This window comes from Lolium rigidum, chromosome 4 (genome assembly GCF_022539505.1).
Source record: "Lolium rigidum isolate FL_2022 chromosome 4, APGP_CSIRO_Lrig_0.1, whole genome shotgun sequence".
Lineage (NCBI taxonomy): Eukaryota > Viridiplantae > Streptophyta > Magnoliopsida > Poales > Poaceae > Lolium > Lolium rigidum.
In genome coordinates, this window is record NC_061511.1 from 174,378,399 (window position 1) to 174,402,680 (window position 24,282).

Sequence of the window (24,282 nt, forward strand, 5' to 3'; positions counted from 1 at the left end):
GGGAGATCTTCGAGGAGTCTGTGATTGAGCCCAACAAGGAGGACATAAATCTATCAGACTCACTTAATACGGATCAGAAGGCCGCATATGAAAAAATTATGTCTGCTGTTCATGGCGATGAGGGTGGTGTGTTCTTTGTGGATGGACCTGGTGGTACCGGAAAGACTTTTCTGTATAGAGCACTGCTCGCAACGATTCGCAGTCAGAAAAAGATTGTCGTAGCGACGACTACATCCGGTGTTGCGGCTTCCATAATGCCCGGAGGGAGAACGGCTCATTCCCGATTCAAGATACCACCGAGCATTGATGATGGTGGGTATTGCACCTTCACTAAACAGAGCGGTACTGCCAAACTCCTACGATCGGCTTCTCTCATCATCTCGGGATGAGGCTTCCATGACAAAGAGACGAGCGGTCGAGGCTTTGGACAACGGTATGCGCGATATAATGAGCCGTCCAGACCTGCCATTTGGTGGAAAGACGGTCGTGTTCGGTGGAGATTTCAGGCAGGTCCTCCCTGTTGTCCGTAAGGGGTCGAGGGCTCAGATAATTGATGCGTCGCTACGTAGGTCTTACCTTTGGGATTGCATGACTCACCTAAAGCTTGAACGCAATATGAGGGCACATAGTGACCCTTGGTTTGCGGAGTACCTACTGCGCATCGGTGATGGTAAGGAGGAGGCCAATGGTGATGGTGACATCCGTCTTCCTGACGAGATATGTGTGCCATGTTCTGGGAAGAAGGGCTCCGACCTTGATAAACTAATAGACTGCGTTTTTCCCAGCCTTGGTGCTAACATGTCAGACCCAAACTACATCACCTCCAGAGCAATCTTGTCGACACGAAATGATTGCGTTGATAGGGTTAATTTGAAGATGATTAATCGATTCCAAGGACAAGAGATGGTGTACCGTAGCTTTGATTGTGCGGTGGACGACCCTCATAACTACTACCCACCGACTTTCTTAACACATTGACCCCTACTGGTCTTCCTCCACATTTGCTAAAGCTCAAGATTAAGCGCCTCGTCATATTGCTCCGAAACATTGACCCCGCAAACGGACTTTGCAATGGCACGAGGCTGGTGGTTCGAGGATTCCAAAGGAATATCATCGATGCAGAAATTGTGCTAGGCCAACATGCTGGAAAGAGAATCTTCTTGCCAAGGATCCCCCTTTGCCCCTCCGATGATGAGATGTTCCCTTTTCAATTGAAGAGGAAGCAGTTTCCTGTTAGGCTCAGCTTCGCTATGACTGTTAACAAGGCACAGGGGCAGACTATACCTAATGCCGGTATTTACTTGTCTGAGCCAGTGTTCTCTCATGGGCAGTTATATGTCGCGCTATCTAGATCTACTGCTAGAAAGAACGTCAAGATTCTTGTCATCACAGATGTTGATAACAAGAAAACAAACTCTGATGAAAGCAAAAAGAAGAGGCGTCCTGTCAATACCTACACGAAGAACATAGTCTGGAAGGAGATCCTTACATCTTAGGTGAGATACTTTGCGCTTGTACTTCACTATGCTATCTTTTAAAATTTGTGCAGATCAGTTCCATTATGGTAATCATTTCATCTATAAATTTATTGATCTATATATGGCTTCCTGGAATGTTTTATAAAGTGTGCTTGAACTGTTCAACATGGGTGCTGCTATCTCACTATCTTTTTTCTGTTTAATTAAACAGGTGGCTAGCTTGAAAAGGTCATTGGACTGAATTTTGATTCACTTAGAAGATTTGCATCCATCACCTATCACCACCACCATCGTTGCAGGCTTGCAGCGGTGGCCGTTCTCCAACAGCAGGGGCACCATGGTCGGATGGTAGATATATCTGGAGGAGATGCTGCTCACAGGGAAGGTATTAGGAAACTACGAGTTGGCGCCATCTCAAAGGATTATTTCTATTGTATGCTCGTTGGCTTAATTGGTGGCGCACAACTGTGCAACATTACACTTTAAAAATAATGTGTTGGTCTTGTGGTATAACAATATGGTAGAGGAAGCATTCAGGCTCTACGAATGAAATATTAAAAAAAATTATCGGATTTTTGTTAACCTTTTGTTTAAGATAGCTTCTGAAATCACCCATGCGTTTCGGTTTATATATTGAGTCTCCGAAGTCCAATGTGGGAATCAGGCTATGGCTAGCGAGTGGATCAGCTTCGTGAGAACAAGTTCTTAAAGGGTTAAGGGGATGCTGCCTTCGTTGGCCATCCACATTTTTCTCTCGCAATTTCTTTTATTTTCTACTTGTTGTGAATTTTAATTGGTAAAGTTTAAGACGTGCCAAGAATGTGTCCACACTTACTATGATGCCCAAGTAAGCGAGGGATTACTAATATAAAGAAAAACTGCATGCCATAGCTCTGATTAAAAAAATCGGAACATTTGGGGAGGTGCTGAAATTGCCTCTAAACTAAATGGCCAATCAGTTAACCACGGATCAAGGACATCCTTCTCACAAAACTTAAAAGAATATCAAGCATTAATTGCGTAGAGATTTGAGAGGAACGATTAGAACGTAACTGCAGAATGATATCTCTCCCTTCCACGTTTAAAAAGATTTGGATCCAATCAGATCCCAATATATGGAACGCTGCCTATAAATCTGAATGCCAGCCCAGAACAACACGTCCTCATTTAGCACCTCCCCAAACCACCAGGAGTATTATCAAGATATTTCCCTGTAGATCTTCATCGGTTTGTCCCGTTCTCAGGTACGTAAAGGCTTAAAAAACTTCTTAAACATGTGAATTCTAAAACTATTCTAAAGCTATGGCTTCATTTCTGTAGATCAATCGTGTGTCACAAGGCGGATCATCAGAGCTGGGAGTTCAAGTATGTAACATCCTCTCCCCGTCTCGAATCAGGCATGCTTTTTTCTGGAATACTTTTGAAGAATTAGAGAACCTTGCCATTAACATTAAATTTCGAGTTCAAGATCGGTTCCAGACTGTAGCCTACGAACTGCGAGTACAACAATAATGGTGCCGTTACATCTTTGTAAAATTGTGGATGCTGCATCCTTCAAACTAAAGTCAACATTAAGGAATGTTTCTTACCTCCTCGAGACAATTTTTAAGCGATTCCTGCAGATAATTTTAACGAGTTGCTTTCTACAGCTTGATATCTGATTTATGCAAAAAAAAGAAAAACTTGTACTGAAGTTTTTCTGATTGGGGACTCGATCCAGCTGGTGAATATAGGTAGTTAGATAATCTCCCAGATAGTTTCTCTTTTCGATTAAGGAGCTCCCTGCTCCTCCTGATTTCATACCATAACAACGAAACACAATGTATTGTTGACACATGGATTCATGCAATCACGTCACGCCAAGCCCAAATACACACCACTTAACCCCAAAAGACACAGCTTCACAAGCAGTTCCTACGAATCTACGCAAGAACTGAAGTATTTTTAATCGTTTACGTTGCAAAGCATCATTCCATCGAGGCAGCAAGCGATGTATTAATAATAATTTATTTTTTAACACCAGGAGTAGAATTAAGTAGAGTTGTACGAGCACCATTACGGTCATTATAATCATAATGCGTGAATATCAGCTGTAATGATTTCGAGATGAATCTCTTGCTTAACTAAAAAGCAAGAAAAGATCATGTACATGACCATCTATAACCCGAGTGAATTTCGTTGTGATACCATTTAGCCTCTCCTAATTATAATTTGAGGGGTTTGAATTCGAGGGTGGAAACGAGACTCGGGGCAACTAGGTTTTCACCCGGGGCCCGGGACTAGAGCCGGGACTCGGGGCAAGCTTGTGATTTTTTTGGCCCAGCCCAATGCCCGATAGAGTATATGATCGAGGTCGGACTAGCCACAAGCTTGCCCAACCCCGGCTTCTACCCGTTTGAAGTGCCAAGATACCAGATGATAGAACTTGTCTTTAGCGTATCACGGACCAGGTCAAAAACTATAAATAGTATAATGCCACTACGAATTATGCAAATACAAAGGAAACAAAATTGATAAATCAAGCATTAAATCAAAATCAGTAAAAAAGAATAAAAAGCAAAGCATATCGGTAAGGAGTTAGGGCTCTGAGGCACTTACTCTCTTGGTCAGCAAGCCACCGCAGCTTCTCCTGCACGGGAGCGTCAGGTCCAGGCGGGTCGGGCGGTTGCGGTTGCTGCTGCTTGGTAGCGGTGGTCACCCCCTTTTTCCCCGCTTTCTTGGCGGCATCGCCTTCAAGGGAAGATCCTGGGAAGAGAAATGCGGGAAATAACAGAAAAACAAACATACTAATATGAGCCTACTGTTCAAATTATATCCAAATCTGAGCACTTCTGAAATGGTAAAATGACATATCAAGTTGCTGCCCAGAAATTTTGAACCGCCCAGACAAATATGAACAAAATACAGAAATGGTGCTACTGGAAAAACTACCTGTTGATGTTGTCGTCGACTTCAGCTAATTTCATGCTATAACCTGCACACAAAAGGCAACTTAAGCTAATTTTGGAATGAACCATCGTCAAATTCGGTAACCATGTAGTACTAAATACTAAAAAGCAATGAAGTCGCTAAACTGCACTTAACATCAAACTTCACTAACCATATGTATAAGGCTTCTACCCGTCCGAGCAAAATGATTCCAGGTCCATACTCTATACTCGTACATGTATTCACCCTTACCACTTGCTCTGGGGTGCTACCAAGCGTCCAATGCTCTACTGTATTGAATCTCTGAATTTATACAGTAATAATAGTATATAAGATGTCTGAAAACTCTAGCGTGTTTAACATACTAATCAAGGAGCTTACTGACTGCAGCCCAATAGCTCAAAATTGACCTTATCATCAACATCTTATCACATATAAAAGTTTTAAATCACTTGTGAAACACAGATTAAGTGTGCTAATTTTCACCCAAAATCAGGTGACTGTTTCAGATATAAAGGTATATATGTGTGATTAAGAATTAGAGAAGAAATTCAACAGTATAAATTAAACTATTCACAAACTAATTCATCACGTTCCTAACTATCTTATTTTTTTAACTCCATGACTACCTTTCACATATGTGTTCGATTGATATTCAGATGGGAGAGATTGTGGAAAATGATAAGAAAGAGAGTGAATCAGGAGACAACGCTCAGGTAAGGCAATTCATCTCCTTGCTTAAGCTCTTTTTTATTTTTTAACTCTATGATACCTTTCAAAAATGATGTTAATGCATGTCAAGGCAATCATCATCTTGATGACTATCTTTAGTATTTTTTTAACTCTATGACTACCACATGTTCATAGGTGAGCTCAACAGATGTTCAGGGTAGTGCCGATGCTATTGGAAAGCGTACCATGTTGCCGGGAACATTTATCGGTGGTCCACGTGACAAGATGCGTCGCTACATGGGTGCTATGGCCTTGTTGCGGAAGTACGGCAACCGGTACTTGGGGTTCTATAAAACCCTACGTCTCGGAAGGCAGTGAGTACATGAGATGGGTTCCTATTCTCCTAAACAACAAAGACTAATAGATCCTGAATAATGTATCGCTTAAATGCATCAACAAGGAGGAAGCTCAATAAAGTTTACCTTATTTGCGCCACCATGCAGTGTACCATATAGAGCTCCAACAGCACCAGAAAGAGCAGTGAACACATCGACACCACTACATAAATATTTCTAATTAGGCACCAATTTACTCCTACTACTTGCGCGGATAATGGAAGACATGATTTATCTTGAAGACATGAAGCTGTAGAGCAGTTCATTTTGTGTTCAGCGTGAAGAATAAAAAAGGACATCTATAACACGGTCAAATAGGGGATTTGGCTTATAATCTTTTTTATCCCTGCGACACATTATAAAAGGAAAACATGCATCAATAAAACTTGAACCTTCTAGCAAACACATGTGAGCAAAACTGGTAGAGCTTCCAAGGCAAACCTACAACATTTTATACTAAGCAAAAACTTGCATACAATAATAGACAAATTTAAATAAAATAAAATATTTGTAATAAAGCATCTCATTTAATAAACCCAAAATTTACGTGGCTCAAATCAGTGCCTAAGTCAACTCGACCCAAATAGTATCTCCCGATGCTGTCATTTAATAAACCCAAAAATTCCGTGGATCAAATCACTGAGTAATTCAACTCGACCCAAATAGTATCTCCAGATGCTCTCATTTAATAAACACAAAAGTTACGTGGATCAAATCAATGAGTAAGTCAACTCGACCCAAATAAGATCTCCGGATGCTAAAATCAACTCGGCCCATAAATCACGCTATAGTAATGGTGATTATGTAATTACTTAATTTAAGATAATTGTGCACACATAAAAATGGTATCCGGAGATCCCGCAGCATCATGTCTTTTCTTTTTCTCTCGCACTATTCAGAAAAAAAGGCATGTGAAATATTTCTGGCGGGATTAGTCCCTAATTTCCAGCGCATTTAAACCCGGAGAAACAAGGCCCGAAAAATTAATAAGCACGGATCAGGGAACGAGCACATATCCATTTAGGTAAAAGAAGCAAATAAGGAAACCGGAGACACGCCTGCAATTGAATTAATTTGATTTCCATCAGACCCACAAAATATTCCCTACCATAAATAAAATATCTTCGTAAATCACGCTTCAGTAGGTAATAAATCATCTCCCCTAATTACCGGTTTGATACCATCCCGCTATTGTAATGGTAATTAAAACATTTACCAAAATTGCGGTAAGGAAGCAGACATATAAAAGGTACCCTCAAGCACCACCGGGGAGAGATTTTAACCTGCCCATTCTTCAAACAAGTTTCAAGGGACATCAAAAGTCGGACCTGCAGAGAAGTTCATCTCGTTCAAGGTATGTAATCAAATCTCTATAATACAAGCTCATGCACCATCACCCTCTCTCCATTCATTTGTGCTGTTGTAAACCAAATGTACACCAAGTAAAATTAATCCTAGCCCTATGTAATGTCTTTCATGGTATAAATCTGTTCATTAGCCATCTACTGGATTAGAAATCGTCTAAATCTGTTCTTTAACTTAGGTGAAATTTAGATGCCTGATTAGCTGTATTATCCCTTGTTTGATTCGAAATTTCAAGAACAGCCATTTGGTTCAAAGCCAAACTGGACTATATTGCTGCATCTTGACTAGGGTAAACTTAAAAACTAGAGCTTGCTATAATTGAGATGCAGCAATTATCGTAATTTAATTGCTGAATTAGAGAATATGAGGCACTATTGTTTGTTGCTGCTCTTATTTGAGAGAGAGATGAGAGAGCTTGCTACTGCTGCTTTACCATTACTACAAGTAGCATATTAGAAGGCAATGGTAAATACATCAGTAGAACAATATGTCTTTGGCAACAAAATATTATGATATATTAAAATTATGGATACAACTGCAACTATTTCTACTCTGATACGTAGGCATAAATCAGTAGGTCGTATGCTGTTTCTACTCTCTTCCATGTTCAGTTTATTGTTATATGCATGTATGGAATCCGACCTCTGATACGGTCCCTTACTTTTATGCGAACATTACATCTGCCACTATATAAAAATATAAATTCATCATATTGCTGACTAACTTTCTAATTTTTAACTCTATGACTACCATGCATAGATGAGCTCAACCGATGTTGAGATGGGAGAGATTCAGGTAACTGATATGAAAAAGAGTGAAACGGCATCCATCGCTCAGGTAAGGCAATGAATAGAAAATGATGTTATTGCACATTATCACATCCCATTTAAAAAAAAACAATCCATCATCTTGCTGACTATCTTTTTTTTAACTCTATGGCTACTGTTCATAGATGAGCTCACCCGACGGAGAGGTGGGAGAGATTAAAGAAAATGATAATAAACAAATTGACATGGTAGGCAGCGCTCAGGTAAGTGAATTGAATAGAATGTTGCTGACTAAGTTTTTTTTTAAACTCTACTACCTTTCATAGATGAGCTCAACCGATGGAGAGATGGAAGAGATTACAGGAGATGATAAGAGGCTTGAAGATATTAAAAAATACATCATGTCTTTCCCTCTAACGACCAAGTTGGTCCGGATACATGACTCATGCTTAAGGCGCAGTGATTTTGAAGAGTGCTTATTTCCAAACAATGGATGGTTGGATGGAGACGTGAGTAAAGTTATAATTTGAAGAGTGCTTATGTCCACATTATTTCCACATTTACTCAGAACATCATGTAATTATTGTATATCAATGTTATAATTTGACAATTTCTTCTTTGATCTTACAGTGCATTAATGCTTACACTTACTGCTTGAGGGCGAAAGAACACCTAACCAATAAGGCTGGTGGAAAAGTTTGGTACGAAAGCACACATATTTCTCAATTAATGCGAAGAGACGCCAACAATAACATAAGCGAGAAAGATTGTGATGGTATTATAAAACGTGTGCGTATCTACCTAGAACATGACATGGTAAGTTCAGCATAATTTACCGAGTTCAATTTAGTTATAAAAATACTATTGCTACCACTTACTTTTTTTTTGTGATCAGATTTTTATACCGTTTAACGAAAATACAAATCATTGGGTTTTCTGTAACGTCGATGTGCGCAACCGCCGTATACAAATTCTTGACTCCTTTGGTTCAGCAAAAGACCGCCCCGACTTACAACGGACGGTAATCACTTTATACTCTCATATTTATCATTATAATTGTTTGTGAAATAACGTCTACCTTTTATATCACCATGTCATTTCCTTTTCTATTTAACAGCTACAAGGTCTTCAAAATCAGCTTCAACTTGCTGCTCAGATGAGTGATTTTAATCTAGGTCAAAAGTGGCAAGACCTGGAGGTAACTACATGGAAGTGGGTGGAGTGTATTCAGCAACCATTACAGACAGATAGGTATGTTACAGCCGTATTACCTTTTGGACTATTCGATAATTTCTTATACTTGTAGATCCATGTAGACCAACGTTTTTTACACTATTGCAGCTCATCATGTGGTTTGTTTGTCCTCAAACTCATGGAAGAGTGGACAGGCCAAGAACTAGCTCATCCTGTAACTCAGGTATTTGCACAAGGATTCAAATATTATATTATATAAGTATGATAAGTATGAAGATCAATTCTTCCATGAATTAATTATACTCCCTAATTTGCAGAATGGACTCAAACTCTTCAGGAAACAGTTACCATTTATCCTACATAATACTGCCTCGAATATGTTAAAAGGAACCCCGGAGTTTGAACAACCTGATACGAAGGGAGACCCAAGTGATATCCTCATGTGGGACAGTAATGGTCCTCCTCCCACTGAATTTACACAACTACCTCAGGTAGCCAATGCCCCCACACCTCCCTTGAAGATTATCAAGAAGTCGTTTAACAAGAATGAAGCACTTTCTGAACTGCGAAATTATATTCTATCTGTTAGCGACAACGATGCCATGAAGTAAGTCCAAACTGCGCCATTTTCAATTTTGAGTTTTATCCTGTAGTTAACTTTCTGGTTTGTTTTGTAGACAAATATGGGTGAAGAGCTCTCAGCCATATCCGATTAGCATCAGTCTTAAACAATTGAAAGACTTGCTAAACGATAAAAATGGTATAGACACTGATTCTTTCAACATGGCCGTACGGGTAAAATGCTATCGACGTAGCGCGGTTGTTTTTGGAGACTAATTATCACATTGTCGATCTCAGATTTTGCGTGAGTGGTTCTGTTTAAATTCATCTTACATGGTAACCACATGTCATGTTTCATCTAACTCTAATAATTCTCTCATCTCGGACCTTAGTGACCGACTCCTCCATCGACCCAAAGAAACGTTTACCGTTTGACAAAAAGCGCGAGATCATGGCAATGATGTGTGAACGCTGGCCAGGGATGGAGTTTCATGTGTCAGAGTGCAACTCGGTAAGACTGGTCAATTCTTCATGCAGTCTGAGTCCCAAGATGATAAACTTATTGGTCTCTTGATTTACCTACGTCCTAATATTTCATAATTCAAAATTATGCAGATTTTGGTACCATATCGCCCATCTCCACAATGCTACATTCTTTTTGTGTTCAACCTGGATAAACGGACGGTTACTCTAATTGATCCCAATCCTGAACCGGAAATGTATAAACCAGGACTTCATCACAAATATATATTTAAGCTGAAAGAGATATCATTCTACCTGAACATTGCTCTTGGAGATGCAATCAAAGGCTGGAAAGATGACGTTTTTCTTTGGCGTCGCATCACACCATGTGGGTTGCCAATCAACAATGACAGGTTAGAATCCATGTAGTTATTACTGATTTTCAAGATCTTGTCTACAATTTCGCTAACAATAATGTATGCTTTCTCTATAGCCTCATGTCAGGATTTTTGGTGCTATCATATATGCGGTGGTGGAATGGCCAAGAAGTCCCAGCAAATGTCAAGGTGGGTACTAAATTTTGGTGCTAACATATTATGAACTGTAAATTTGAACTCTTGGGCAGTATTGACATATAATTCATGTGTAGGTTGGTTACACTCTGCGGAACAAAGCGGTGATACACATGCTGTCCTACATGGACAACGAGTGTGAAGCCAACATCCCACAACATGTTAAAGATTTAGTCAAAATGCTTGGGTCAGATTTTTTTCTTTGAAAAGTTGTTGTTTCGGTATTTTGAACACTCCCAGTTTGTGGATTTATAGTCTACTCTTGTAAAAGACCTTAGCGGTTTTCGTTTGAATGCTGGATAATGCTATGAGCAGATTTTATATAAGTTGATGGCGCACCAAGTATTTATTGCCTTTGCACATGTTAAAAAAATATTATTGATATCCACTATCAGATATCAGTAACAATGCATTCTTACAATACAGAAAGAAGTGTGCATGCACATCTTGAATTACACCGAGAGGGACAAAGGGTGTACCTGCCAGCTTTGTTGCTCACTTGAGTTACTCTAGATTGAGAAACAGTATTGAAAGACTTCGGAGTGCCAACATGCTTCATAGAACTTCATTACATGGGAGCCATTTGAATTTGAAACCATGAAATCCGATTTAGCACTTTAGCAGTATTGAGTAAAATGCATTGGGTTCACAGAAATTTCAGAAGTTTGTCAAAAGATGCTAAATGTTACAAAAGAATTGGACAGAAGAATATACCCATGAAAGGAAAGGTTCTGGTTCTTCCATTATGGATGCAACCTTCTCAGCCAACTTGAATGTTTTATGAAGGACAATTTCCTCCATCTCTTTTTCAAGACAGGGTAATATGCCGACCAGTACATCTAAGCCTACTCCTTGAGGTCCTTTCATCCTCTCTTTTTCACAGAGAATTAAGCCTTCTTTAAAAAATTCTGTGTCAGTTTCAGATGAATTAAGACAGAAAAATGGAACGCCATTGCTCTCATCATTACAAAAAATAGAATATTTTTTCCAGTGCTTATGACAGTACTCACAATACCTGGAGTTATTTGATTGCTCATCATTTCCTTCGGTAGGTCCTGGCAGGAACTGCCTATTAGTAATATAGACAACCATGATCGGTCAGATATGCAAGATTACATCCAATCTAAACTGATGGCCCTAGCAGAAAAAAACATGCGATTACTAACGTTACTACCTGTAATCTTGAACCTCTGTCTTGCATTATTTTGGCAATCACCTCAAGAGTAATAGACTTAGAAATAGCATCTACAGGCACATCAGAGATGTCGCAAGCAGAGAGCACCAATTAGTTAGAAAATCACGAGCATCATTAGTTTCCGACAAAGTCGAGTTGCTCACCTCGGAACGGCAGATCGACCTCTCGCCGGAAGGAGGCCTCAGCGGCGAGTCAAACAAACGAGAAGGTGGGCGGCGGCGGGACATGGAGCCCGAGGCGATGGAGCTCATCTTGCTCCGACGCAGTTGCAGCCGGGGAGAAAATACGACGGAGTGAGGCCGTGGGAGACAGGCCCGGCCCGCGCAACGCCGGCATGGTGGGCGGCGTAGAAGATCTTGCATGATGGAGGAGATCAAGGCGGAGTATTTGACGGCGCCGAGGATTATGGGGGTGGAGGAGAAGAGGCTGGCGCGACCAATCGAGCGCCGGAGCGGTGGACCTTGCCTCCACCGGATCAGCGAGCGCGGGAGAAGAGCAGAGCATGACGGCGAGGGATCGGGAGCGCTGAAGATTAGGCGGCGGGGCAAGTCCATGGTGGCTGGGGAGAGAATACGGCGAGCGCGGCCGTGGCCCGTCGGAGAAGTGGTTGGGGACGGATGAAGCCAGGGAGAAGAAAGGGAAAGCCTGAGCGGAACAAAGCAAGTCAACGCATTTCTCCCTATCTCTGCCTGTGCCTTTTTTTTTTGGGTTTTCTATCCGTAGTGTCATGCTTTAAAAGCTCGAGAAAATGTGTGTAACTAATATGGAAACATGCTTCGACCCGGCTATATTAATATATATATTAATATAGCAACTATAACAACACAAGAGTCTAGAAACAAGAAAACGCTAGGCCAACAACACATACATGCCTAAAAGCATCTCTAACAGGCTGCCCTGCCTCGCCTCGCGCGTGACGGCCGGTGGCGGCGGCGCAAGCGCTTCCGCTTGTTGCCACGTCCACACGTCATCGAAATTTATCGACCGCCGGGAGCGGCCGAGATGCCAGGCGACGGAGTCGTACGTGCGCGCCGCCTCGTGCATCGTCTCGAAGGTCCCGAGCCCGATGCGCTCATCGCCGCTGCGGATCTCGACGTAGAACGTGTCGCTCGGCCGCGCGCAGATGCCGCGGTAGCCAGAGCTCAAGCGGCGGCGGGGCTGCATCTCGTCGGCGTGGATGCGGAGTGGCGGCGCGAGCGACGTGGTGCGCGGAGGGTGACGTGCAGCGAGGTGGAGGGCGGCGAAGCGACACGCGGTGAATGTTCCGGGCGGTTGAGTGCGCGCGCGGTAATCGGCGTGTCAAGTTTGGCACGTGGGATGGCGCAAAAGCGCGCCTGGGTGTACTTTGGATCTTTGCTGCTGCAGCCACATCCTATCCTTGATGAGATGAAAAATGTGCTTGCGTAGTACCTTGCAGACCGGGAGCGACGAGAGTCAGCAGTCGCGACCTTGCAGACCGGGAGCGCCCGCAACAAGGGTGACCAGCCAATTGAGTGCTCGAATCACTAGCGGGGCACCGGAGGTCATGGCCTCGCAGATCGAAGGCGGCCGCAACCAGCGCCGGCGGCCACGACCTAGCAGATTGGTGGCGTGAGCGACCAGCGCCGGTGGCCGAGACCTCACAAATCGGTGACCTGCGCGACCAGCACCAGCGGCCGCGATCTCCCACCGGACTACGACCTGCGCTGGGTCGCGGGGTTGACGAGACCGGCGGAGAAGAGCAGGTCGTCGAGGCTAGCCGCGGGGAGGGAGAGGAGTGGACACCGGCGGTGGTTAGACGGTGAAGAGAAGAAGAGATGGTCGGCGAGGGAATGGGGGAATAGTGTGAGAGTATTTTTTTTTTTTTGAGACGGTTCTCTTCAGCTGGTTGAGGTGGGCTTTAATCTGCATATGGGCTATGGACTGAAAAGGATATCGGTTTGACTTCTTTTTCGACATTAAGATCTCTAATATCCTCATTTTTTGGAGATAAATGTTTACCCTCAGCCTAATAACTATATTGCTTTTACTGGATATATTTTGAAAAATTGGAAGAACACATGTGTTATGTTATCCATAAAAGGATATATTAGATAATTGTTGGGCTGTTTCTTTGATGCATATGATATTAAATTTTAGATTCTTATTAAACTATATTTTAGTGAAATAATGTTGTTTTGAATATTTTTTGCTTATATTTTCCTACGGACGTAAATATCCATGTGTATCATGTTTAAACATGGGTGGCAAGAAAAGAATTGAAAGGGCCATGAAAATAAACAAACATTTCAATAAAATGTTGACTTATTTTATGTTTTGTTGCCCCGTGGCAACGCACGGGCATTTGTACTAGTATAATAGTAAAGATGAGAAGGCACGAGTCTCCCATTGTTGACAAGGAAGCAAAATTGTTCCAATTGATGGTGTTGTTGAAGCCAGAAGGAAAGAAAAATATTGGGACATCTTTGTTTTCGACGTCCAACGAATTGAAGACAAGGTCGCCAACATCGTCAACCTTCATCACATGAAATCTGGAACTCTTGAAGCAGTCAATTCGTGGCATTGAGTGTGTCAAGACGCTCATATCGACACCCTGATGGCCCAACTTCAATGCTTCCAGTCATTCAAGGGTGAATCAGCTGCCAGCATGTACTCCAGACCCATGAAGATCGCAAATGAAGCTCAAGGGCTAGATGATTCAGGAGTTGGTGACATCCTCATCATTAAGAAAATGATTCTGGCCCTCAACAGGCGACGCAAGTACGACGCAATCTGTGTGCTCATCAAGGAGAATCGAGATTTCAGGACAATGGCACAATCATAGTTCCTCGGAAGAATTAAGGCCCACGAAAATGTTCTAATTTTAAGATTAACCATTAACGGTTATACCAAATGTGCAAAAGATAATGTAACATTTTAACTTATATGAACTGTATGCAATCCATAACCGACCGATGCAGCAAAAACACCTACAAATCAAACCCAAAATGTTCCAAACTCAATACTCATGGACTACATTTCGAGTTCTTGACAAATGCAAGACAACACCAGATCCAAAATGCCAACCCCAGACTGTGAGCAGATATCTTAATTAACAGTAGATACTCAAACCCATGAAGGCCCCCCAACTGGGTGAAAATGGACTCTGCTCAAGACACCTTCTGACTGGATACCAACTTCCATAGACAGGAAGGACCGACAAACTGACTCTTTCCACCAAGCAGTGCTCAGCAGTACCGTTGTGTTTGGTTCTGCTCCGCCCACTACTCAGCAGGGGTTGCCTCGGTTTTGGTCTCCTTGCCGGCATCAGTTGATTCCTCCTTTTTTGCGCATTCCTCAGGTTTGCTTTCGCTTACACTGAGTTTCTCCAGTAGCCCAGCAGCGGATGAACCTTCTTCGCTTTCACCTTCAGTCTTTGCAAGCGACTCCGCAATCTCATCAACCAAATCCTTGAACTTCTTGCAGTCTATAAAATGATAAAGAAAAAGACATCATTAGCAGTGACAATCAAGTATTTAAGAAGATCCAAATGACTAACAAATTTTGCACCTGGTGTAACAAAAATATTGAGCACCAGCCACTATAACTATAGTGGCCAAGAGCATAAGAAATTGCATGATTTTCAATTAACCCCTGTCAACAGATGGCAAATCTACTGGTATGTTTGGTTTTTGAGCAGTTAACACCAGCCTTGCTAGGCAAAGATAGATGATTCATAGATATTACCTCCATTCCGAAATATAAGCCTTTTTAGGAAGCTAGTTTATAGCCTTCTAAAAAGGCTTATATTTTGGAATGGAGGTATAGTAATTATTAACTAACTTAGCAAGCAAATTAGCTTGTATGGGCTAGAATCAGGCAATATTCAGCTCTCCTCCGATGGAGAGAAGTTAGAAAAATGCAGAGTCAAACTGCTGTCCTGCTATGAAAACTAACACTTACGTTGCTCAGGTTGGACTAGCTAACCATGTAGCCAAGCAAATTCTATGATTGGGCAGGCTATAGCTCAAACAGGCTAGTGGACCGTAGTCTATTTAAGCATGGTAAGCTAATGAACCCAACACCCGTAGTCTATTTAAGCATGGTAAGCTAATGAACCCAACACTCACTACATAGCGTAAATATGACTTACTTGAACAGGCAGTCAGGGAGATTGGCAGGAGAGAAGTTATAGCTATAGATAAAAATTAAGCAACAGCTATAGGTAGCAACACAATATTTATATCAAAGAAGCAACCACTGACTTGGACAAACTAGAAATACTATATACTGCGGAATAAATACTCCTCATACTGTAATAGAGTATTAAGACAATAGGCGAAAAGAGACAAATATTTTCCTAATCAGAATGCCCAACATTGATGTGGGCGACAGCCTAGCATTAATCACACGAACGACAAACCCACCATTCATCACAAATCTAAGGCTACTGGTGGAAAGCAACCTTGTGCTTACTGCTATTGCCACAAACCAGGCTAAACAACTGGGACAAGCCTAAAGTTTTATATAATATGACAGGAACCTATAGAATTACAAGCAACTTCTAGCTGCAAAAAAAGTTGCAACAAGTTAGAACCAGACATTTATGGTTAGCCACATACATAGGGCTACTCTGCCACTTGAAAAGCAGGGCGGTTCGGTGATCTCTAATTAATTTATAAATACTTGACAACTGGAAAAGATGTCAATTTGTAACCACTGACATAATCAAGGCAAGTGGCAGAAAGAACAATGCTGATGTGCAGACCGTGTTCAGTACTATGGATCTACAGCAGAAGCTTAGGGTTTGAGAGACATGATAGAACTATGATGTTGCGACGTAAATTCAGGCAAACCTTGAATAGTCCAACTTCACGGACATTAAGAGGCTAACCCAAATAATACTAATAAACTGTTTCTGTGGTTCGAATTACTCAAACAAGGCCATAATAAGAGAACAAAAAATGATGGGTTGTGATTGTGCCACCTTCACTATGATAAGGAATGGTTTTGCATCTTGGAACATGGCACTTGCTATAGCAAATCCACCCATTCCTAATCCTCAAGTAAGTACGATGTTTGATCCATCGAACATCAAAACGACTACATTGCTATAGATCACAATGAAGTGATAGTGTTGACGATCCATTGAGCACCATAAATCCTAGATTGCTGAACCTCACATCCTGATGACGTAACACGCCGTTCTGCTGTAAGAATGCGACCACTTCATGTCGAACACGTGTAGCACATGCATCTCACAAAAGCATACAAAGGAACAACTATTACTACTGGGAACAAGGACATGGAACAAACATCGTTACATAGCATGTTATCCAACCAAGCAAACCACAAGACAAAAATTGCATCATGAGCGAGTCGCGGAAATAGAGCTGAGAACTCACTTTCCACGGAGCCGAACCGGATGGCAAACATCTCATCCTTGAGCTCTCCATCAGCAAAGTCGGCCGCGTGCCAGACGCAGGACTTGTCGCTACCTGCGTGCTCCTGCATCTTGGTGGTCGAGATAACTGCACACAGCAACAAAGCCACAACCGTCAGATCCTGTCCTGAATCTACTCGAAGCAACAGAGCGATCGGGGGGAATCTACTACGGTGGGAGGAAAATCGGAGGAAATAGCTACAAACCGAGGTGGTTGGCGCAGATCTTGAGAGTCTTAGCCTGGCGCATGACAAGGCGAACCTTGCCGTTCTCCTTGTGCTTGAGCAGCTTGACGGTGCCCGTGCCCCTCTCCTTCCACTGGTTCCCGTCCTTGTCGAACCTGTATAGCTTCGCCTTCCTACACATCGCCGCGCGAAAATCAGCACCAGATCGAGCCGAAACAAAGGGAAGAGAAGGCGGGGGGTGAGCTTACATGTCGACGAGAGACTCCTCGTCCTCCTCGCCGGTGGTGACGGCGACCTCCTCGAGCCGCACGATGGGGGCGACCTGGGCGCCGGTGTCCTCCTCCTCGCCGGCGGCGGCGGCCGCGGCGGAGGAGTCCTCGCCCTCCTCCTCAGCGACGTGGCGCTCCACGACGGGCTCCTTGTCCGCCATCGGAAGGCTTGGTCGGCGGCGCGGCTGCTACTTGCGATTGGACGCGGCGGCGAGAGGGGGAGCGTGTAGAAGAGTTTTGGGAGGTCGATCGAGAGGAGGGGCCGTAAAGAGGGGGAGGGTGCTAGGGTTTTTGTGTACCACGGAGGGAGAGCCGCCGCCTACGGACGTTGGGCCCACTGGAAACGTGAAAGGTGGGACCCTGGCCATAGTGTCATCGGCTGTACCGCGTGTTAACTACGCCACTACTCCATGGATTTTTATTTTATTCTATTCTAGTACAAGTAATAATTTTATTTCAGTTTTTCAATGGTTTTCTGTATTTTAAAGAGTCCTTTTGTTTAGGTTTTTTGGTTTTCCACGAAAATAAGCAGAGGAAGCGAAACAAAAGGTTTGGTTATTTCCGAAGCCACCCTCTAAACATGAAACATAGGTGAGAGAAAGCACCAATTGAGGTGCTTCCCGCGGCTTTTTAAATCGGTATACTCTTTTGCCCATTTTGTTTCGAGTAATAACAAGAGAATGCCACCTAGCCCAGCGAAAACTATTTATTTGCCCGAAACGGAGTATTCACCATCTTGTGTCCATCGAGCAAGAGGGGTTAGGGTCCGTAGACCCGACACCATTGTGTGCCGCCACGCCTCAGCCTCGACCACCGCTTGCCCCGTTGCCGACAAACCGCCCGCGCAACCCAATTCCCCTCATCCACGTCGCTCAGTTCTTGTAAGTTTTAGTGATTCATGTGTTTTTCATTATACATAAACAGAAAAATACATGTTCTCATAACTTTGAGAGTGTGTGAGGCAATTTTCCAATTCAAAGCCAGATGGCCAGCTAAATTGTCAAATAGTAAATCTCTGAACAATAACTTTTCTTCGTATCAACTTTTCCTACACATCGGCACAGACAGCCAAAGACAACCCAAACAAAAAGGACTTAAATGAACTTTTTCTCTATATTTTCCATTTAAAAAGCCAAATAACCCTGCTTACACTCGTAATACAACAGGGCATATAAAAGATGGACACTTCTAAAAGTCGCACACACTTTTGTATTCCATGACTGTAGCACAACATCTACTTTCACCTTCTTGTCCACCTCATTTTCTCCCGTTCAATGGCACCACAAAAGCATCACATACACAAACAAAGTAGATGACGTCAACGACATTCAAACCTTCCTTTTTGAATTTAAAATGATTTAATTTCAAACCGTAGTCATATCAACAATTGGTATCACGCATGTTCCCCTTTACAAGATGTTCAAAATGTATTCCCCAAGACCTATATTCCGTAAGAAAAATCTCAACACTTTGTAATGAGAAACTATTATGGTGTTCAAAGATGTTTTTCAAACACAAGACGACAAGTAGAGAATGTATGGTTAAAAAGGTTTCTAGCATATGATTGCTTCACTTGCTTGCATATCAGTAAAATAACCATTAAAACCTGCCTTTGAAGTTTGGAGGGCATGCACATTTATTTTTGAAAAAACAACATTGTGTCTATAGACACTTTTCTCGTAGGATTCCAAAAAAAGACTTAGTTTTTTTTCTTCTAAACTACACCGATAAGTCGGTCACCTATTATCAATTAATGTTGTGCACTTATAAGTTCTTTGTATACAACTGCTTGCATGTCATTAAATTGTTGTTATGCAGCTTTTATGACATGGATTAGCTTCTTGATGTAACGAATTACGACAAAATGCAAATTTGATTTTTCATGTCACACTCGGAAATATTGATTGAAGTTATAAAAGAAAAAGATGCAATTGTAACAACATACAGTTTATGATGGGTAAGCGGCAAAAAGGACTTGCGAATTTGAAATGTACCTAGAGATTAAATCCTTGATGGGACTACACGGAAATCAACAGTTCATGTACGGGAGTATTAGTTTACTCGTACTTTGTTACCTTTTTTCTACTATAAGTTTGTGGAATCTTTTAATTCGGGCAGATACATCAGGTTTACGTGCACTCATCATTCCCTCCCTAATGTGGCTTACTCCTACTTATTAGTTATTACTCATTCTTTGTCAAATGATACTTTGCAACCTTGTTTATTTGTGAAGTACTACTTGAACTACTTTCTCTATCTAGAAATATTTGTCATAGAGTTTTTCTATACGCATCTTACTGTGTGGATAGATACGAATTTAGACAAAATTGTGACAAGTATTTCCAGACGGAGGAGTATGGCCCTTCACCTGAAGGGCTCACGGGGCATCCTTGACTGGCGGAATAGATACGGTAGTCGTATCAAAATGTTTCTAGAAATATTTGGGGCCTCATCTGATAAGATAGGGTATTCAAGTCGAATTTTCTGATATCTTATAAACACACTAAATTAACAACAACAACAAAAGACACTACCACATAATCCAGAGTATTGCAAAAGATAACTTGGGAGAAAAAAGTTTCAACAATATGGAACATAGAAATTACACCAAAATATGAAAGCTTGAAGATGAGGAATACCGATGAACGGTATAAAATTGAGTTATTTCTCTAAGGCATAGCAATCATGTCCGTCTGCCTTTTATCTTCATTTAATCAGTTATTTCGCGGAAGGCATAATAATCATGTTCGTCTGCATTTTATCTTCATTCCAATATTGTTTGCTTCACGCTCGAAGCTCCACGAGTTATCCTTACGGTAACAAAGACATTGTTAGCAAGCAAGACAAAACTAGCAAGCCCAAATGATGAAACCAGACATAAATGTTGGCTAGGTAGATGACGATATTCTTTGTCACCTCGGGTAAAAACACATAGCTGAATATGAAATTTTAAATTCTTGAAATTTGCAATAATCCGATGGGAGATCCACAAGAATTGAACCAGCGTGGTGTATTCATGATCCACTACATCCCCCCTTATCACATATAGGATTTCTCTTTTATACATTCACTATTATTATTATTATTATTATTATTTATAATGGCCTCAGTCAAGATATTGAACACGGAATGCCACTCTTTCAAAAGAAAACTAATATGAAGGAGACTGAAACAATAGTACTACCTCCGTTTCAAGAAATAAGGCGCACCCGTATTTCAAGACGAACTTTGACCATAAAAATTGAGCAACAAAATCTTGATTATATTATATGTATTTAGTATCGTTGGATTCGTATTGAAAAACACTTTTTAATGTATTATTTTCATACAAACAATCTTTATCTATTTGAAGTAATTCTTAGTCAAACAACTCGTAAAATGAGGGCGCCTTATTCCTTGAAACGAAGGTAGTAGCACGTTACCGGGCATCTTGCATTCTATTATGACTAGAATGAATATGAACATACAACAGACATTCGGGAATAGACACAGAATCCCAGACATTCACGCCTGAAATGATGCATGTTATTCTAGAAGGCCATACACATAAAAGTACCGTAACTTCAGCAACTCACACCTTATGAATGTTAGCAAACAGACAAACATCACAGCATAGTTAAACTCAAGTTAAGCAGACTTATAAGCAGAATTGACAAGTACACATTGAGCACACCATAGATAATGATCAATTCGTGCTTTGAAGTGAACGGGTGTGCAGAAGGATCGATCATTTTCTTCAGACTCTTCAAAAAAAAGTACACTCAAATTCCCACAGCTGAATGTAATATAACACAATCAGATGCAGCGAAGGAGCAGGTACAGAAGCAGCGGAAGCAAAGGAAAAAAGACTGAATTATTCTTGGCTCTGCTCTGAAACATCCATAGGCTCTGCTTCTGCTGCGTCTCCTTTCTTACCTATTAGATGGGAAAAGTAAGTTCTGTAAGTATACAAGTTACCAGAAAGATGTAAACCAGTCTACATACCACGAGAGAAAAGAATCAGCTACAAAATGTATCAAAGAGTAACAAAACGCAGAAGAACCAAGATAGCCTTACAGACCTTTCTTTTTCTTTCCACCACCTTTCTTCTTTGACTTTGTACCCAGAGCAAGCCACCCTTTGATCTCAGCATTGTCTTCAATAGATATCGTGGGCTTCAATTCCTGAAGTGAATGTGATGTTACCTTGTCCGATCCATTGGGCATCAGCAACACTGTGAATTTAATGTGTGCAACAAGGTCGCCTGCAAAGAGCAATAACTAGTGAGACAAATTAAGAGAGAAGAACTAATAAACATCCGATGAGTTCAGAAGTACTCATCGGATTCCCATACGAAGTTCAAAAGATCTACACAATCGAAGAGACTTTGAACAGGAGTTGCATAAACAATTTCAGTCAGGGGGTTATCTTGACTACCTTGCTTTTCGTGGAGAACAGGGTACGGCTGCAACAGCTCATGATTCATGCATTCCACTAAGCCTAAGCGTGCACGCTTCTCTTCCAACGCCCTGCCACAATTCACTACATATGTCAGCAAGCAAACAAAATGAAAGTGCATCAGAAAAATCAATGTCCAGTAGCATACCTAGCAGTGAACGGCATGATTGGGAACTTCTGGCTGATCTCACTGAAAATGAACCTCGATGCTTTCATCTTCAAGTGATAATTCTTGTCCACAGCTCTCTTATAGATGGTGGTCTGCTTCTCATCCAACAACTTCGGCTGCAGGGTACAGATCAAGAAAAAAATGTAAGCAAATATTCAAGGAAAGAGATAACATTGTGCAAATAAAATCAATTCTCACCTTCCCCTCCCCAGTGCTGGTGACAATATCTATAGCATAGACTTCATTCTCCTCAAATTCAGCATCATCAACCTTCGTATCAGCATTGGAAACACTGAGTACAACTTTGTTACCATCAATGACAAACTGTTTGAGCTGATGGCTAAGGACTCCTTCCACAATTTTGCAATCATAAGCAGCAGCAACTTTCTGAATTGCTTCAGTAACATCTTTATTCTGCAGAAATTATAAGTAGGCAAAACTAGCATATCAGCAGACCGTGACAATGAGAAAGGGTAAAACTAGTACATCTAGGGAGGGCTATGCAGAACCATGACTAAGAAAAGGAGGATAAATTGTAAAGAGAAAATACTCTGAAATAACAGTGGTGCTTAGTCGAAAAAAGTACCTTCTTTCCAGGCCTAACAAGCCTCATAGCAACTTCTGCAGCTGTGTTTGCAGCAGCAAGAACATCAGCTGCTCTCCCGGCAACTGGGCCATCCTTGATGACATGTGTATGAGCCACGACAGCGATAAAACCATCAATATGGCAGCCCATGTCTCTGCCAAAGGAGAGCAGAATACTCAATGATCGTGGCAAAAATAAAAATAAAAACATGCATGGCAGAAAAAGTTGAAGCAAGACAATACATTTTGACCATATCATTTTCTTGCAGCACTGTATCATCAGTGGCAAGTGGGGAGAAATGACAGACTGTGTTGTTCACAGACAAGCATGTTGGGAAAGCAATGCCCCTCTCAATCTTCCTCTTCACGTTCTTGTAGACATTCCCAGTCTGCCTGCTCTCAACAGAAAATCCAGTGTGACCAGGAAGCCAGCAAGGAAACTGTAAGAAAGATATTGTGAAGGACGGAACTGGATTCATTACTCTGTGATGAAATTGTCACCCTTCTCACAGATATCAACAATCTTGGCTTTCGGCTTGCACTCGGCCAAGACCAACTTCAGAGCCTCTGTTGCACAACAAAAAAAAATGAACGGGGCGTTAGATATCTGATGCCATCATACATCAATGCAAACGTATCTGCACATTCATATGAAATGGCTCAGCCCACAGAAATCAATAGTACGTGTAAGCCTTGACCCTACAATTACACAAAGGTAAACATAACAGAGTAGAGTGTCGTCCTGATTGGGATAAAAACATGCCACCAAGACCAGCAGTCCACTAACCATGTTGATGCCCAAATTCTGCTGCAAAGGGTCCGTACGGATTACTTGACACCTTAATGTTCTAAACTGAGTATATGCGCAATATCCTAAAAACACGAACACTTGCAGACCTACTGAGCGAGCAGCTAAATCCAGCTACGGCTACCAATACACAGCATAACCTCCTCGACAACAAAGGCAGGGCCATTTTCGCGACCTAGCACACCAGCAACCGCATCGAAAGCGACATCATCAACGAACAGGGAACGGGATAGTTCGGGGAGGCGAGAGGTTACTGTTGATGATTTCGGCGGCGGTCTTGTACTTGGTGACGACCTCGTTGGAGGAGAGGTCGAGCTCCTTCTCCTCCCTGACCTCCTCGTCCGACGACATCTGGACAAGCACCGAGGGTAATTAGAAAGCGGCGGTGAAAACTGCTGCGAAAGGGGGCGAGGCCGCCTGAATCGAGCGGCGGATACGGGAGAAGAGTTCGGGGAATTCCTCACCGCTTCGATCCGAACAGGGGGCGCGGAGGCTGGAGAGGGGAATCCGGCGGCGGCGGCGGCGGGAGGGTGGAGGTTTTAGGGTTAGGGTTTGGGAGGAGGAGGGGTTTGGAGGCTTTGAGGTGACGAGAGGGGCGGATTAGAATGGAAGCGGAGGCTCGGGTCTGGGGGCGGCGGGTTGAAGCGGCTAGGGCAAATGCGAGGGAGCATCACGTGACCCGCGCGTGCGGCTGTACACCAACCAGGTCGGGGCCTCGGGGGGCTCCTGTATACCGCTTTGTGCGGCCCCAGAAGCATGACGCCGCCTGAAGGGGAAAAAAAGCCGGGCCGGCCCATTTACTCGCTACTTTCCATCGTTCGCTCAGGAAACTGTAAGTA

General features: G+C 42.3%; 2 protein-coding genes and 2 long non-coding RNA genes across 5 annotated transcripts; all 4 read right to left on the minus strand.

The window, feature by feature from the left end:
- Positions 1 to 4,502: 4,502 nt before the first annotated feature.
- On the minus strand, positions 4,503 to 10,911 carry LOC124706369. 2 transcript variants are annotated; one of them, XR_007004395.1, is made up of 5 exons: positions 10,874 to 10,911; positions 10,138 to 10,188; positions 6,757 to 6,801; positions 5,561 to 5,636; positions 4,503 to 4,709 (listed from the first exon to the last, which is right to left on the minus strand). It is a non-coding gene; the product is annotated as an uncharacterized LOC124706369 (long non-coding RNA). The 2 variants fall into 2 exon arrangements; XR_007004394.1 differs by lacking the exon at positions 10,874 to 10,911 and having other exon boundaries at positions 10,138 to 10,790.
- Positions 10,912 to 11,426: 515 nt separating this feature from the next.
- LOC124649443 lies at positions 11,427 to 11,766 on the minus strand. The gene is made up of 3 exons (XR_006986638.1): positions 11,733 to 11,766; positions 11,569 to 11,639; positions 11,427 to 11,463 (listed from the first exon to the last, which is right to left on the minus strand). It is a non-coding gene; the product is annotated as an uncharacterized LOC124649443 (long non-coding RNA).
- A 2,695-nt stretch (positions 11,767 to 14,461) lies between these two features.
- LOC124706371 (ran-binding protein 1 homolog b-like) lies at positions 14,462 to 17,705 on the minus strand. Its single transcript, XM_047238039.1, has 4 exons — positions 17,424 to 17,705; positions 17,197 to 17,348; positions 16,953 to 17,078; positions 14,462 to 15,034 (listed from the first exon to the last, which is right to left on the minus strand). The coding sequence occupies exons 1-4, from the start codon at positions 17,603 to 17,605 to the stop codon at positions 14,832 to 14,834; spliced, it is 663 nt and encodes a 220-aa protein (XP_047093995.1). The 5' UTR covers positions 17,606 to 17,705; the 3' UTR covers positions 14,462 to 14,831.
- Positions 17,706 to 21,029: 3,324 nt separating this feature from the next.
- LOC124706373 (ERBB-3 BINDING PROTEIN 1-like) lies at positions 21,030 to 24,038 on the minus strand. Its single transcript, XM_047238040.1, has 10 exons — positions 23,908 to 24,038; positions 23,698 to 23,794; positions 23,118 to 23,202; positions 22,879 to 23,028; positions 22,637 to 22,790; positions 22,249 to 22,464; positions 22,030 to 22,166; positions 21,861 to 21,952; positions 21,505 to 21,687; positions 21,030 to 21,359 (listed from the first exon to the last, which is right to left on the minus strand). Exons 2-10 carry the CDS (start codon positions 23,792 to 23,794, stop codon positions 21,298 to 21,300), a joined length of 1,176 nt encoding a protein of 391 aa, XP_047093996.1. The 5' UTR covers positions 23,908 to 24,038; the 3' UTR covers positions 21,030 to 21,297.
- Positions 24,039 to 24,282: the final 244 nt, after the last annotated feature.

Coding starts and splice junctions, on each gene's coding strand:
- LOC124706373 (XM_047238040.1), bottom strand. CDS start 23,794: ATGTCGTCGGACGAGGAGGTCAGGGAGGAGAAGGAGCTCGACCTCTCC. Junction 23,203..23,697: donor CGCCGCCGAAATCATCAACA/GTAACCTCTCGC, acceptor GTTGTGCAACAG/AGGCTCTGAAGTTGGTCTTG. Junction 23,029..23,117: donor GGTGACAATTTCATCACAGA/GTAATGAATCCA, acceptor TGTTGAGAGCAG/GCAGACTGGGAATGTCTACA.
- LOC124706371 (XM_047238039.1), bottom strand. CDS start 17,605: ATGGCGGACAAGGAGCCCGTCGTGGAGCGCCACGTCGCTGAGGAGGAG. Junction 17,349..17,423: donor GAGGAGTCTCTCGTCGACAT/GTAAGCTCACCC, acceptor GGCGATGTGTAG/GAAGGCGAAGCTATACAGGT. Junction 15,035..16,952: donor CCGGTTCGGCTCCGTGGAAA/GTGAGTTCTCAG, acceptor ATCATTTTATAG/ACTGCAAGAAGTTCAAGGAT.